Source organism: Kryptolebias marmoratus, linkage group LG6 (assembly GCF_001649575.2).
Source record: "Kryptolebias marmoratus isolate JLee-2015 linkage group LG6, ASM164957v2, whole genome shotgun sequence".
In the NCBI taxonomy this organism is placed as follows: Eukaryota; Metazoa; Chordata; class Actinopteri; order Cyprinodontiformes; family Rivulidae; genus Kryptolebias; species Kryptolebias marmoratus.
Window position 1 is genome coordinate 3,233,693 of NC_051435.1, and position 16,107 is coordinate 3,249,799.

Consider the following 16,107-nt stretch of genomic DNA (forward strand, 5'->3'; position numbering starts at 1 on the left):
CTCGTTCCGCTGTAAAACGTTCCCGCCATCATCGCGCGTCGCTGTGAGGCGTCAACAACAAACACACCGGAGAGCAGGGTGAATGCCGGCAAAAAAACGACTTTCTGCTCCCGGAGGAACACCCAGAGAGACAGCGCTGCATGCCACACGCTTGAAGGTAAGCCCAGCGCCTCAGACATTTAACGAGCTGCCGGAAGTGATAAAGCTGCGGCTCTGTTTTCATCACCAATTTACAATCAGGCAAATTAGCCACTCGGCTAGTTACCGTTAGCCTGTTAGCAGGTGCGCTAATGTCGGCCTCCTCCATCCATTCAGCGCCCTGAGGAGGAAAACAGAAAACACGACTTCACTCAAATCGCTGACTTTTTGTTTCTTTGTGGTGTCCTCCGTTTAACTTGTCTGCCTGGGGACACATTTGTCCTTCGAAAATAACTTAATTAGACGAAGCCGAGCGTGGCGACGTAGAGTTGCTGGGAGGGCTTTTGAACAAACGCGTGATGCTGCTGTCTTTAAACCGTTATTTAACTAACAACCACCCCGTTTAGTGTGAGTTTTTTCGCGTTATGCTTTGCCTTTTTACTCTGCCTAATGTCGTGCTGATGCGTTGAAGTGAAGCTATGGAGTTTTGTTGTGACTTTTAGCAAGAATTGACAACAAAATAATGAGCTTGTTGTGGAGTAAATGAGCTAAGCTGAGCACAGCTGCAGCCTGTTTTCTAACTTTTAGTGCTCTTGATGATCCATTTCATTTAAGTCAGTGTTTTTTTTAAGGCTTTGTGAAAGTATTTTACTTCACCTTGCTGTAAATTGTTTGTAATGTGTGGACTTGTCCATCCTGTGCATTAATCCTTGACTCTTAGCTTCATAAACGGGAAGATTACTTTGATTAATGACTGGATAGACTCAAAAAACAAACTCTAATACATCTATTGAAAGCCTGGAAAACTGTTGATTATATCTGCTTTAAAATACAACAAAACAATCAGGCTTTTTGGTATGAAAATAAAAACAAATGAAGGGTAAGAAAAGTTTTACTTTCCATTAATTTACTGTAGATACATTAACGTGAATGCTTGACCTTAATGGGACATTTCTGGCCCGTTATAGTGGTTGATTTAAATAAGTTATAATCTGGTTTCTATAGACAAGACAAGCGTGCTGTACTGACACTAACTTTGGTGCCTTTTTTTTCCTGTAGGATTTGATTGATTGGAAGTCCAAGCCCGCCAAGCGTACCATCAGGATCGCAAGCCATGGCAACCATAGTGCCCAAAGTCTCCAGCGGCAACGCCATCAAGATCCGCTTCAACAGCATTGACCTGGGCACCACCAAATGGAGAGAGGGGTCTTTTGAGATTTTAGAGAAGGACAACAAAGTTAACCTCTGTCTGAGGTTCAACAGCGGCGGAGCTTCCAAAACCTTTCAGGTACACGTTTGTTTGTCGTCGTTGGGAATCTTTGTGGCTGCGGGTCGATTATAAAATGATAATTAATGCGTCCGTGATCACACTTCAAACTAAATCCTGAGCATAAAATCTCCCAGACCTAAAAGAAACAATTTAATTTTCTCTGCACTGCCGTATAAAACTGATTTCCATGATAACGATTAATAAAATCAGCAACATACTGCAAGTCCTTTGTATTGTTTGAAGGTTAATTTCATTATTTTATGATTTGGCCTTCTTTTTTTTTGCCTAAAGCTGTCTTTTCATATGTTGCATTGATAAAATTTAAATAGTATCCTAATTATTGACAATAAAAAGCATTTCAGTTGATCTGTCTGTCGACCATAAATAAAAAACTTACACAAACAAAGTTCTTCTTATGTTTGTTTTACATGAGAATAAAGCAACAGTCCTTTTGTAAAACACAAATATTTCAGACATTAACTTACAATTGACTAGATTTCAAAATTATTCCAGTAAATATACAGTAAATGTGTTGTATTTAACCCACTGAATGATGGTGATGCTTCTGCCTCTCTTTTGTTTTGATGATATTTACCCTCTGGAGTCCCTCTGAACAGCTTTCAGCTGCTTTAATGTAGACTTAAACTGAGATATAATTGTGTTTTGAGACAAATTGGGTTAATTTCACAGCCCTACGTGTCCTGGGTTCTGCAGACTCTTACTGAAATGGGACATGGGGGTGGTAATAAGTTTATATTTGAGTTGTTAATTCAAACATCTTGAATTGCTTCGTTGCCCTCAGCTGAACCAGAATGTGAAAAGCTTCTCCCAGAATCTGAACCGGTTCATGCTGACCCTGAAGGACAACAGCGTCATCACCTTGGATAAAATGCCGCTGCCTTTGCTTCAAAGGACAAAAGAATACCTGGAGAAGCTGAAGCAGGGAAAGTCAGGTAATCACATTTCTTCTCCTTTTCACACCTAAGGCCTTAAAACAAACTTCTTTTTTTTTCTTTTTTTTTTAAGCAGCTTTCTGTTTTTTTTTTAGGACAGGGATCCACAAAATGGTTTTGTTGAGACCATAAATATTATGATTGCAAACATTTAAGAGCTTAAACCTTTTTTGTATTTGGGCTCTGTCCGTGTTTCCATCAGAATTTGACTTGTTTCTTCGACTCATGGTGTGAAAATAAGAAATGAAAACATGACATCTTTGGGTTGAAAAGGCTGCAGATAAGTCGGGAATGCTACTCTCAGTAATGTCATATTAATATTTAAATATGTGAGCATATCATTATTGCAAATAAGAGTTAACAGATGGAAGCTGACACAAAGAGTAACATTGAAATGGTTCAGAAAACAGGAGCAGAACCTAAAACACATAAAGCACATCATTCTGGTTCTCTGATCTGCTTTTTAAGGACTCGTGTTCAGCTTTTGGACTGTAGGCAGAAATAATTAAATCTGGTAAGACAATTATTGGTGAACCCTAATAAGACAAAAATGCAAAAGTCTTTGGTGTGAAAATGTTTAATCGTAGCTTTTTTTTCAGAGATTCGAAATAACCTAATGAGATTATTATGACACGTTTAAAAGAGAAGTTGATGAGTGTTGTGTTGGAGTTGGTGTACCACGGGGAGTGTTGGGACCATTGTTCTTTAAAGCACTTCCTTATTTAAAGCATTACAGGTACATCCTCATACAGTTTATGGCAGCTAGGGGAAAATACAACACACTGAAGACGGATGTAACGATTATATTTGGTGAAAGTCCTGATCTTCATATGTCCCCTTCTTTATGTAGCATTTGAGCTAAAGCCAGTGTCTCTTTGGGCCGAGAGTAGGCGAAGTTTCCCGTTGCACTTCCACTGTATTCTAGGCCGTGCACATTATTTCGTTCACCCACATTAGAGGCGCCTCAGCAGCTGTTCTGGAGTGCACTTTTGAAATGAAGATAAATATTTAAATTAATCACCTCCATGGTTTTAAGACCTGGACATTCAGCCTCAGGTGTTTTCTGTCATAATGAGAGCTCCTGGAAATACAGATTTAGGGCTCTAATATTATAAATACTAAATTGAGATGGGTTTCAGACGCTTGTCACAACTCTGTTTTGAGTGTAGAAGCACTACGTTTGAGTACCTGCTGACACAGAGGACTGATAGCAGTACTAATCTGTGGTGTGATGTCAGGTAAGGCGTGATGAAAAACACAAAACAAACAAAACAGAAAAGCTCTGTTTGCACAAAGTGCCTACAACTTTTTGTTTGTTTTCAGTGAGATGCTCACACGCTTCTGAAAGTCACGGTTTTGATTTTTAATCCATCTTCTTCTAGCTTTAGTCTCTTCCTCTCCGTCTTTGTTAGAAGACTTTGTGTTTTAGCCGTTTTAAAGCTGTAAAATGTTGTGTGAAACTTTCAAACATGTTCAATATTCAAGCGATAAGTCTCAGTGACTCAGACGAGGAAATGTGAGACATTTTAGACAAACTCGTTCTCCGGCAGTCTCGGTGAGGTACCGGCCAACTGGACCTAGTTTCATGGTAGAAAAGCTTCCTCAGCCCTAATTTTGTGGCCAAACTGACGCCTTCGCTGTTTGCCGATTTATTTTCTTACTTGATGTTTCAGTTTTGAAGTCCTCCCATGGAAGCGCGAACTTCAGCGTGCTTGGTAACCGCGTCATGAAAAATGAGAACAGCCCATCGGGGGAGAGACAGGTGAGCGGTCCACCTGAAGAAGACTCTTTAATTCGAGCGTGTTCAGGGGGAAATGGAGGGCTTTACGTTCCCCTCAAACTTGTTTCAGGCGACGCCGAGGCGACAGAGCGTGGAAGGTCGGGAGGACACGACTCCGCGTAAACCTCTGAGCAGCCCGAGCAGAGCGGCCTCCACGCCCACCCGCGCCGGGCTGTCTGAGAACAGGTGCTGCTTCGACTCCAGTTCTCCTCCTCGTTGGAGTTTAATGATTAACGTTTATTTATCAGAATGTTGTTTGTTTCAGAGGAGAGAAGAGGAAGAGGCTCCTCAACTCTGAAAGTGACCTGACGGAGGATTACCCCAAAGAAAATGATTCATCGAGGTGAATGCAGTCATTGTGCTCGTGTTTGGGTGCTGTTTGCATAAATTTACATCCCCACCTGTATTTCAAAGCACAGGCTGTTTAAAATAAGAAGCTATTCTATCAAGCTACAAGCAGAAAACCCTTTTTTTGTTTGTTTTTATCCCTTAGATTTTGCTCTCTTGTAGTTTTTCTGATATTATATTCATTGGGTTTGTGTTTTTAGCAACAACAAAGCCACTTTTGACCCAACCAGAAAGTTTCTCCTGAGCTGTAAAGAGAAGCTGAAGCAGACGGAGGAGAACCGGAGCTCAGGTAAACGAAACAATGAAACACGGTCACGGCTTAGTTTTATACGTTAGGTTTTTTCTTTAACTATTATGTAATAGTGGTTATATGAGTCAAAATAATAAATACAGCTATGGCGTCAATCATTTTAACTCTTAAGGGGTCCTTTAAAATCTTTTATATTTGTCCCTAATAACAAAAAATGTCATCTCCAGTGCACCTAAAACCGAAACTTTTGGATATTTTGCCATTTATTGTTAGAAATTTTATGTTTCATCATAAAATGTGACAATAAAAGGCACATTTTGGAGCCCTAAAACAATTTGGAAGTGCACTTTATTGCTGATTTTATTTATTTGTTTTATTATTTTATAAAAAGAATAAATATTCTGTTATTTAAAGGGAAAGTTCGACAGGGAGGTGTTGAGGAAAGTTTCACGTTCAAGGCAATTTTCTGTTCTTCAAATGCTAAGTTTCCAAAATCAATGAGTCGTTTTTAATAATAGTTATCACCGTTTGGGTTAAGATGATCATAATTATTTTTTTTTCCTGTAATCGGGCAGCCCTGCAGTCAGGAAGACGCCTCAAAAGCTTAACGAGGCTTCATCTGCTCATCTTTACAAAACAACTTCTTACTCAGAAGTTCTGTGTTCGAGTGTTTGCTCACGACCTCTGAGAGTCTGAAAGGGGTTTCCTTTTGTGTTGCTGAATTTATTCAGTTTCTACTCTGTGTCAGTCTGTGCAGAAACCTGTTTCTGTTTATTCTGCAGCGCCGCTGGGCTCAACTCCCCTCCAGCCGACGTCGTTTTATGGGAGCCGCTCTGGAACTAAAGACTACAGTCAGAGTCACTCCTTTCTGGACAGGTGAGCTGAATGTCAGAGTTGGAGAACAGTTAAAAGGGGATAAAACAGGTGAGCAGATGCTGTTTACCCAGTGACGAGTGGTGTGTTTGTTTCCTGTTAGGCCTTCCAGCGCCGCTCAGACCACCTCAGCCAAGAGGAGCCTCGTGCTGCCCAACCACTCGACGCCCTTCAAGAAAGTCCGACCCTCTCTGGACTACGGCGGCTGGAACAAGCAGAGGCCTTCTACCCTGACCCAACCACAGCCCCCGCTGCAAGGGTGAGAGCGACACACACACACAGCTGTTTTTGTTTTTTTAAATGATTATTTATCGCCTGCTGCTGAAAGGCACCAAATTATCTCATGAACCACTGGATGAAGTTATTGTTGAATCATTAACGCCTACAAAATGTATCAAGAATAAAAATTATGTGCACATTATCTCTAATAAACCTCGAGGGAAATGTAAAAATGCGAAAATAATGTGATTTTCCTCGAATTTCAGGTTTTCTAATCTGGGCAACACTTGCTACATGAATGCAATCCTTCAGTCCCTCTTCAGCCTCCCCTCCTTCTCCAACGACATGCTGAAGCAGAGCATCCCCTGGAAGAAGGTGCCCGTCAACGCCTTGCTCAGGTACTGTAAATAAGGATGTTTATTAAAAAGTTCTAGTTATTAAATCGGGGCTAAGTTTTGACTTGTGCTGGGTTTTATCTTTGCTCCGTGCAGACGGTTTGCTCACCTCATGCTTAAGAAGGACGTGAGCTGTCCGGAGACGAAGAAGGACTTGTTGAGGAAGGTGAAGAACGCCATCTCCTCCACAGCTGAGCGTTTCTCTGGAAACGTGCAGAACGTAAGATCCCACCGCCGATTAATAGTGACTGTCAGGTGCAGAGACTCTGAAAAATGTAGCTTATTATGTACTTTGGTCACTTTTTTTACACTTTAAAATGAGCTCTGTCTTTAGATGGGTGTTGCTTTTTAGCCAAAATTAAATTATTCAAATTTATTTCCTGTCAGTGCTGTAAAAAAACAGATTTTTTTCCTTGTTTATGGTGTGACTTCTAGTTCTTTTAATAGTATTGGTAAATATTTAAAGTTTGGGACAGAGATCCTAATTTCCTTCTTGTCCTCTGCTTCTATCAGGACGCTCATGAGTTCTTGAGTCAGTGTTTGGACCAGCTGAAGGACGACGTGGAGAAAATGAACAAGAGCCTGACCAACGACGGTGCCTCCTCCTCCTCCTCTTCGTCCTCCGTGGTTTGTGAGAACGGATCAGAGGTCAAGGTAGAACCTGGCGACGAGGCAGACACGTCCCGCGTCTACACCTGCCCCGTGGTGGTCAACATGGGCTTTGAGGTGCAGCACACGATCACCTGCAAATGGTAAGCCCCGCCTTCTCTTAACCAGTCAAGTTAATGATTTTAATTCTAATTTACGCTCAGGAACACCTGCTCAAATACTTGTTAACACAAGTAACTAATCAGCCAATCACGTGGCAGCTGAGCATCAGTATGATAGGGCTGTGATGAGAATTAAAAACTCTCTCGAACAAAAACTTCCTGATTTTGTCTGGTGATGGCTGTGGCAGCAGTTTGAACGGTTTAAATGAGATGTTAGAAGGTTGTGTACAGTTGAAGAAACCTTCTGGGGTCTGAAGAGACTCGGGAGGGAGGCCGGTCAGCTGGGTTTGATCCAGCATCCTGGCTCGGCTCGTCACGTTATTGTCCCGTTTGCGCCAACAAGCTGTTGAACAGGTGGACCTAAGAGAGTATTTAATTAAGTGGTTGTTAAGGCTGGTGTTTTTTTGTTTTCTGTCCTGTTGTGTTGCAGCTGTGGAGAAGTGGTGACCAAACGCGAGCAGTTCAATGATTTGTCCATCGATCTGCCGCGCAGAAAGAAAACCCTCCCACTTCGCTCCATCCAGGACTCCCTGGATCTGTTTTTTAGGGTGGGTCTTAAGCATCAGCAGTGTTTAAAAACATAGTTTCTCACAGTAATTAAAAAACAAAAACTGGCAACGTATTCAGATGTAATTTTTGTTTGCAGATGGAGGAAATTGAATACTCTTGTGAAAAGTGCAATGGGAAATCTGCAACTGTTACACATAAATTCAGCAAACTACCCAGGTAAAAAGCACGTTGTTTCATTATTTATATCATAAGCGCTTCCTATGATTTAAGAGATGAAACAAAAACCGTTTTTCCTCCCCAGAGTTCTCATCCTTCACCTGAAACGGTACAGCTTCAACGCCCAGCTGTCCCTGAACAGCAAGCTGGGCCAGCAGGTTCTGATCCCCCGATACCTGACCCTGCTGTCCCACTGCACCGAATCCACCCGAGCCCCCATCAGCCTCGGCTGGACCACCCAAACCTCCACGTAAGGCCGTTTCTTTGTTACGTTAAAGACCTTGTGATTGTGTTTTAAACCCCATGAAAATGAAACTTTTAGACGGTTTTTATGGAAATATTTTAGGGAAAGAAAAGAAAAGTTTAAAGAATAAATTGTCCTTTTATATTTTATATGTTTTTTTTTATTTCTCAAAGGTTGAAAACACTTAAAACATCACAGTCGGTCAACTCGTCCACGGCGCCTCTTCGGTGAGTTTTGCAACTTTATTGGACAAAAACCTGAACTGTGTTGTCCTTTTATTCCTGTTTGTAGATGAGGTAGTTTTAATAGTTTTAACTGTTAAACGTATGACTTTTTGTAGACGAGCTGGAGGGAAAGTAGGCGGCTCCAGCTGCAGCGCCATCCTTCTGGACTCTGACTGCGAAGACGAGCCCAACAGGAAGGTGAACGCCAGCCGTAAGCGCCGCCTCAGCAGCTGTCTGCCCGAAGACGACGACCGCCCGGAGGAGGTGAAGCTCCCGCCACGTTTAGTTTGTCCGCCTCCTCTCTCGCTCTGCGTCGTTTCACAGTTTGATGCTTCCTTTCAGAAGGGAGCGGCGATGGATTCAGCCGAGTTCAGCGGGATAAATGATGACGAAATGCTGGCGGCGGTGTTGGAGATGAGCCGACAGGAGGCTGGGCTGTCTGCGCCGCTGCCGATGGAGGACAGGCCGACGAGCAGCCCCGACACCGGCTTTGGAGACTCGGACGTCCAGGACCTGGCTTATCACACAGATCTGCTAGAAACAGAAAAACAACCTGCAGGTAACTTCCTGGAGAAGCTCCAGAAATGGGTGTTTTGTATCAAAAAGGTCACGTTTAGGACTGCCTCTACTGACTATTTTTATTTCTATTAATTTGTCAACAAACTTTCCAACTTACTGATTGTTCTAACAACTAGTTTCTCTTAAAGTCATAATCAACTATTTTATTTTAGTTCATTTTACTTCTAAAACCCAGCTTTGGTGTTTACAGATTACCACAAAATGAGATCTAATCATAAACTTGCAAAATAAGGAACAAAATACAGGTTTAAGTTTCAACTCCAGCAAGAAAAATAAATACATAAAAATGAAGCTGGTGAGAAATCCTTCTGCAGGAACTCTGTCACATGATTTTACCTTCAGAAAAATGAGACTAAACTATATTTAAAATGGAATAATTGAGACTTCTGCCATATGTGAGCTGTATTAATTAATTTTTCTGCATGATACATGAATTTGTCTGGTTTATTAATTTAGCTGGTAACATTATCTACATATCAGATTAACAGTTGAAGCATTTAGGAAATTAAAAGACTAAAAATATTAATGTCTGCGATGTTTTAAAAACAAAAGTTGATTTTTAAATCTGTTAAATAACTTGTAATCGAGCATTAACTTATAAGAATAAAAACTGGGCCAACTGGACAAAACTGTCTTAGATATTTTACATCTGTATTTTAGGTCATTTTACAGATTTTGAGGTAAAATTAGGTGTGGTAGTAGCTGAGAGTCATCCCCAACGTGAGAGCTTTGATTAATCTTCAGCCTGCGAGGCGGCGGGCGATATGCATTCCTTCAGAGGTGGCTCGTTTCATTTGTAGATGTGCTGGATTCCCTGGACCTGACCATGGACGAGAACAAGGAGAACCAGACTCCGGAGGGGGCGCAGCAGCAGGGGGAGCTGGACTGGGTCCAGCAGTACAACCTGGACCAGGAGCGGGAGGAGCAGGAGCTGCAGCAGGCCCTGGCCCAGAGCCTGCAGGAGCACGTAAGAACCGCCCCACATCTGCTTCTGAACAAGCTGCACCTAAGGGCTTCAACGTTTAAATCTCCGCCTTTCTTCCGTCGTGCAGGAAGCCCAAGAGATGAGAGAAGATGACGATCTGAAGAGAGCCACCGAGCTCAGCCTGCAAGGTATGAAAAGTCGTTTAGCTGCTGGCAGCCTGCAGCATATTTGGTTACTTTTCTGTATGATGGTTACCGTCTGCACAGATCATCAGTTTAAGGGTCCCTCTGTCAGGATAAATGGAGATTAGCCATCTCAGAAATTCGAGCGTTTGTTTAGAACGTAGAGGTTTTAATCAGGCTTTCAGTTCGGTGAAAATGCTTCCTGGTGTCACCCAACAGAGTTCAACAACTCCCTGCCGGAGCTGCTGTGCTCGGACGACGACTCTGGAAACGAGGACGTTCTGGACATGGAGTACACCGAAGCAGAGGCCGAGAGTCTGAAGAGAAACGCTGAGGTACTCTACGTTTACCCAGTCAACAAGCAGATCATACCTGATGGCTTTGCTTTAACTACTTAGTTTTTTTTCTTTATGTTAACATAGATTAACTTTAGGGTTAGAGCAAAGGGATGAAATATAATTAGGACCAAAGTCTAATAAATTAAGATGTTTTAGCCAAGTTTGTACATTTTCCGGTAATAACCCCGTTACTTGATGTTTGGTTCTCAAAATGGATTTCCAAATGAGTAGATTAACGTGAAATAAACACCAAAAATGAAATTTGGTAGTAAATGTAATGAAGTATCGTCTCATTCTTTCACCAAATTTTAGACAGACGGGAAATATTTACTGATCATTTACACTCCTTACTTTTATCTACTTTCTGCCAGTGTTGAATCATCTCTGCACACATTTGAATAAAGATTTTACATTAAAGATAAAATCTCAAACACGACCCGTGGAAAATCTGTGAAAGGTGATGCCTGTTCATACGACAGCATCACAACATTCCCGGCTGCAGGAACTATATATGATTGTTTTACACAGAGCGGCCACTGATGGTTCCACGTTCTAAATGTTCGCTTTCTTTGTAAATCAACGTCTAAAGCTGACAGTTTCCAAATGGATCACTTCTGTTGCTGCAGTCGTCTTCCTCACTGCTTTCGAGATCTGCAGCGGCAGCTTCCTGCGGCGTGAGAACGTCTGCTCGTTCTCTGGCGTAAAGCTGAACCGCCGGGTCGTAGCTCCTGTTCTGAGCCACGTAGGAAGAAAGACGACAGGAGAGACGGTTTTCAGTCTCTCTGTGTTGTGTAATGACATAGATATGGCTGAAAATGTTTAGAAGTATAAGTCTGGATGCACCGGAGTGTCACCCGTGCTCCTCGGTGTTAAACGTGTTACTTTTCGACCTTTGGTGGTGGTTCTAAACCGACCTGTAATCCACAGAGCGGAGAATTGTCCAACTCGTACAGGCTCATCAGTGTTGTCAGCCACATCGGGAGCAGCTCTTCTTCAGGTGAGCTCCTGTTGGTGTGAAGTACTCCACCGTTCAGCTCATTTGTACTAAAAGAGAGATATTTGAGAACAGTATCGATGTGAGTCGTCTTTGTTTCGTCACGCTTCAACGCTATGATCATGGACTTTCCACAGCTGATGGGAAATGATCACAAACGTGTTAATTATCTCCCGGCAGGTCATTACATCAGTGACGTGTTTGACATGAAGAAACAGTCGTGGCTGACCTACAACGACCTGGACGTGTCGCGCACGCAGGAAGCAGCCGTGCAGCGAGACCGCGACCGCAGTGGATACATCTTCTTCTACATGCACAAGTGAGTTGCTTTTAAAGCTTTCTTAAGATGTAATAAAATCTATCTCGCATGTTTGTAGGTTTTTTTTAAATAAAATTGTAGCTAAAGCAGTTTGAAGGTGCTGTCCTGTGTTTTTTTAAGGAATAAAATGAGTAAAAACAGCTAAATTTATAAGAAGAGAGCTGTTTAAATTTGCGCTCATTTTTGTTTTAGCTTTACCTTTCATGTGTGGTTATAATATATGTCAGAAACGGACTGATTTAAGGTTTAAATAACAGGATCAGAGTTTGACTAAAAGTGACTCATGTAGGTTGGAAAGCTTAAACCAGGAAGTGGATGAAACGACACGATCAGCTTTAAAAAGATTTTATTCTTCCTCATCAGAATAACTGACTTCTTAGACATTTTCTTTCTTGCTGTTTTATAATTACTAGATTTGGGTTTCAGCAGCAAAAATGAACTTTTAGATAAACAGGATGACAAACGGTGTTTTATTTTGTTGAATTTTGGCACAGAATTCATTTTGATTTGACGACAACAATCTGAAGACAAAGTTGTGTTTGTGTTGTGGACAGAAGTGACGGGGTTGTTGATCTGTGTCCTCAGAGACGTGTTCGAGCAGCTGTCTGAGATGGAGAGGTCAGGATCCAGCAGCACTTCAGAGGCAGGGAGGAACGTTCTGCAGCCTCTCTGAGCGCCACACCCAGACCCCGATCCCGGGTAGATGAAGCTGTCCTGTGAACAACCGTCTGTTCTGCTGTTTACTGTCCTCTTTTTTTGTTTCGGGCCGTTTTCAGGCACTTCTTCTTCTACAAACCTCCCAACGAGCCTTTGTTCAGACCTTCGCAGGTGGTAAACTGTTAAGTGGATCAAAATTTGCCTCCACATTTCTGAGGCCTGGATTTTCTTTTTATTTATATATATATATATATATATATATATATATATATATGTATGTATATGTGTTTTATTTGTTTTGTAAATATTTTTTTCTTTATTTGCAACTTTAAACAAACGTTCTCTTAAAAAAAAAAGAAAAGGAAAAAGGTTGAAACACCAGAAGCCGCTGGTGTTGTGCAGATTGTACGTTTGCAGACCCTTTAGTTCTCATCTAAACTAAATAAAGAAATCTACGTTGGAGTAAAAACTATTTTAGAGCTAGAGGCTTGTTGTCTTAACAGGTACATTTGGTGCAATATTTAGGTTGCGGCACAAACGGATCAGTTCAAATCAGCCTTTTTTTTTTGGTTAGCGTGGGTAATTTTCCAGTTGATTTTGTTTTGTGTGTGTGTGTGTGTGTGCTGGACCTGACTTGTGCGTGCAGTTATTTCCTGGAGAACTTCTTTCAGTCATACTTTTTTTGGGGTTTTGACCTCGTGCCTCCTAAGAAAACTTTGATGAATACGTGTACGAGCTTTACTTTGAAAGGTGCACAACTTTGTTTTTGTGTAATTCAGATGTTCCTAAATATATATCTATATAAATATATAGCCAACAGATTTTTATAGTATTCGCAGCAGAGGGGGGATTTGTTTAAATTAGGCCAAGAAAAACCACAACCTAAGTTGTTAATTTCTCCAGGAAAGGATTTCTGCTCTGATCACCTCCTGTTAATCATTTACTTATGAAATAAAATCCACGGGAGGATTCTAGTTCTGGTTCTGGACCGTAGTTGTCACCTTTTCACGCCACTGTAAAATTAAACCCCACTCACAGTCCATAATCCCCCCCTCATGAGATTATTTAATCCGATTTACATCATTTAGGATCAATGATATAATGTTTAAACCCGTGGACTTTTATGAGCTGGCACGGCGATCTGTCGGTGAAAGTTACTGATATCTTTGCCTATGTCTGAGTTGCTTTATTTATTTATTTTTTTTAAAACCCTGCGCTGTCCTTACACCCTGTCCTGAGTGCTGTGTAAAGAGGTTCTGTGGATTTAATGGCGTGAGAGTGAACGGCTTTTTCTACCCTTCATACACGACTGATTCTTCCTATAGCAGATTTTAATAAAAATTCAAGTGAAAGAACAAACTTTTTGGACCTTTTGAAATGTCTTAAATCCACAATCAAACTGCCATGTGTGTCTCCTCGGAGGTCAAACAATAAAACAGCAGGAAGTGTTTTTTTTTTTTTTACATTTCATTACAAATAACATCTTTCAATAAAACTAAATCTTTAAAGCGTTGAGGCGTGAGGTCTGTCACGTCTCCTGGCTGCATCTCTTCATGAGCGGCTCCAGATGGCGGCCCGTCAGGCGGCTGAACTCGCTCAGAATGTAGCTCTCCCTCTGCAGCATCTGTGAGACGATCACACCTTCGGTTAGAGAAAACTGATATCCAGGGGTTAAAATGCTTAAAACAGATTGAGGAGTGACCCCCTTCAATACTTTGGCAACAGAAACTATTTTCCTGAAACTATCCTAGAATAATCTGAGTCAGGCGTGGTGTTTTCTCTGAACTAATGGGCTCAAGAACAAAAGGACAGAATTGTCTTTTATAGGTATTTATTAAGAGCCGTAGCACCTGCAGGACGTATATAAGACCCCCGGGGGGTCGTAATTTCTGCAAATTCAGACCCAAGAGCCAATCAAATCGCTTCCTGACCCGCGTTGGTTACCTTAAATTCCACGTGTATGAAATATTCTTTGCAGTCATTCACACACAAATAATATGTCAAACTCATATTTAGGCATAGATAAGCATGTCTAATTTACTTAAGCAAAAAAAAAAACTAAAGATTTGTCGCCATCAGACTAACCTCGGTCCACTCTTCGTCCGTTTCGTGCCTGTAGCCCAGCAGGTGGCAGATGCCGTGTGCGGTCACCACCTGAGGCAGGAAAAGTTCGTTAGGGACGTGAGATCAGTGAAAACATTTCTGCCCAACTGTCTGTTAGCAAAATATCAGTTGAAGCCAGACTTTTACATACAACATTTCTATATTTCATCACTTCAGAGTCACAAGTTGACATTTAGGAAAGCCCAGATGGTGTTGGAAGCTTTTGCTTGGTTAGTTGACAACATCTGAGTTAATTGGAGCCAAACTTTTAAACACACGCCGTTGGACCGCTCAGGAGAGAGACGGGTCCTGAGTTTTATCAGCCCCAAAACTGAAGCTGCTCAGAGAGACGAGTTCTGGACCAACATGAGCTGAAAGGTCCAAGACATGTCTGAGGACAGATCCTGTAGTCTGATGACACTAAAATCGAACCGTTTGGACATTATGACCATCGTTACATTTGGAGGAAAAAGGAGGAATCGTGAGCCTGAGAACACCTTCCCAACTGTGAAGCACAGGGGTGGTAGCATCATGCTGAGGAGGGACTGCTGCACTTCACAAAATAAATCACGAGGAACGAAAATTATGTAGAAATACTGAGGCAACATCTCAAGACATCAGCCAGGAAGTTGGACAATGTCCCCCAGTCAGAAAATATGGGGGCAGAGCTGAAAAGGGGGCCTACAAACCCCAGGAGAGGAGGTAAAATATTATTTCCCAAAGGTTGTTCCTGCAGACTCACTGTAAGACAACCGTGGAGGTCTAATGATTCCTCTTGACACTGCTTCATCACAAACTCAACCCCCAGAAAAATGTCCCCAAGGTTCAGCTCATCTCTGTGAAGAGGACAAGGCAGCTTCCCTGGTCTCAGGTCCTGGAAACACACAGAGGGGCCACACTTTCAATTATAATTTACCCAAATGCGTCAAAGGACTGCTTCATTTATCATATCTCTCTGTTTACCTCATAGTACGGGAAGGAGAGGACATCTGTGGGGACGTTTTTCTTCCTGTAGATGTTATTAATCTGCTGAATCCTGTGGTTGTCGACGCAAACGATGCCCAGATCAAATTTCTGGATGCCCAGGATGTGCCTCAGCGTGTCCACGTCTCTGCGCAGCCTGGAGCGCCGGAGAGGAACCACCTTCTGGAGATTCCGTATTACTACTCCCATTTCAATCTGAAACGAAACCACGCTGTGAGAAATTAAAATAATAATAATAATTATTAAATCTGAAGACGTGTGAAAACATGAGCCCGACCTGTACCGGCGGATAGAAACGGACTCGGTTAGCTTCAGTCGATCAGAGCCCGGTGGGATTCAAGGTGACACATGACTCTGAAGCTAGTTTACGATTAGTAGCTTCCCATTATACTTGAGTTAAATTGCTGTTTTAGTACTTTTTTGGCCTCTAATCTCCATTGGAACATGTCCAATTCACAAACAATCACAACACAGGCATGGCTAGTCTGAGCATTGTAGTTTTTGATCTAAACGTTGTACAGATGCCGAAAAAAACACCAAAATTGCATTTTCCTGAACGTTCATAAACAGCGTAAAGGTTTTACAGATCACAAAATGTGTTTAAAAGAATCTGTAATTAGTGTAGGATAGTTCAGTCCGGGTTCGACACGTCTAAGTGATTTATATTTTGAACTAGAAGTGATTTAATGTGGTCCAGTTTCAAAAATAAAAAGTAAACCATTCCTTTTTTGCTATAAACTCGGAAGCCAACTTCAGCACCGTCACTATCAGATTATTTTGCGGCTAATCTTTGTTATGAATGAGCTGTAAAATTGTTAAATTAAAAAACAAAATCA

At 41.7% G+C, this 16,107-nt stretch overlaps 2 protein-coding genes across 4 annotated transcripts in view; one reads left to right on the forward strand and one right to left on the reverse strand.

The window, feature by feature from the left end:
• On the forward strand, positions 1-13,543 carry usp37 (ubiquitin specific peptidase 37). Of its 2 annotated transcripts, none has more exons than XM_017430402.3 (24): positions 1-157; positions 1,198-1,426; positions 2,211-2,361; positions 4,035-4,123; positions 4,212-4,327; positions 4,407-4,484; positions 4,690-4,778; positions 5,522-5,615; positions 5,716-5,871; positions 6,098-6,229; positions 6,323-6,446; positions 6,740-6,978; positions 7,427-7,544; positions 7,643-7,722; positions 7,808-7,972; positions 8,140-8,193; positions 8,307-8,454; positions 8,533-8,749; positions 9,570-9,736; positions 9,822-9,882; positions 10,096-10,211; positions 11,142-11,211; positions 11,389-11,527; positions 12,113-13,543. In XM_017430402.3, exons 2-24 carry the CDS (start codon positions 1,253-1,255, stop codon positions 12,198-12,200), a joined length of 2,865 nt encoding a protein of 954 aa, XP_017285891.1. In that variant the 5' UTR covers positions 1-157; positions 1,198-1,252; the 3' UTR covers positions 12,201-13,543. The 2 variants fall into 2 exon arrangements, with proteins under 2 accessions (XP_017285891.1, XP_017285892.1); XM_017430403.3 differs by having other exon boundaries at positions 8,536-8,749.
• ybey (ybeY metalloendoribonuclease) overlaps positions 13,021-16,107 on the reverse strand; it is a 3,203-nt gene continuing 116 nt past the window's right edge. The window contains exons 1-5 of one of the 2 annotated variants that reach the window (XM_017430380.3): positions 15,549-16,094; positions 15,251-15,466; positions 15,030-15,161; positions 14,270-14,338; positions 13,021-13,808 (exon numbers count right to left, since the gene is read on the reverse strand). In XM_017430380.3, the coding sequence (XP_017285869.1) occupies positions 13,713-13,808; positions 14,270-14,338; positions 15,030-15,161; positions 15,251-15,460 (507 nt within the window). In that variant the 5' untranslated portion in view covers positions 15,461-15,466; positions 15,549-16,094 and the 3' untranslated portion in view covers positions 13,021-13,712. Of the gene's footprint in view, positions 13,809-14,269; positions 14,339-15,029; positions 15,162-15,250; positions 15,467-15,548; positions 16,095-16,107 lie in introns of those variants that run through there. The other variant, XM_025009156.2, reaches the window with a different exon arrangement.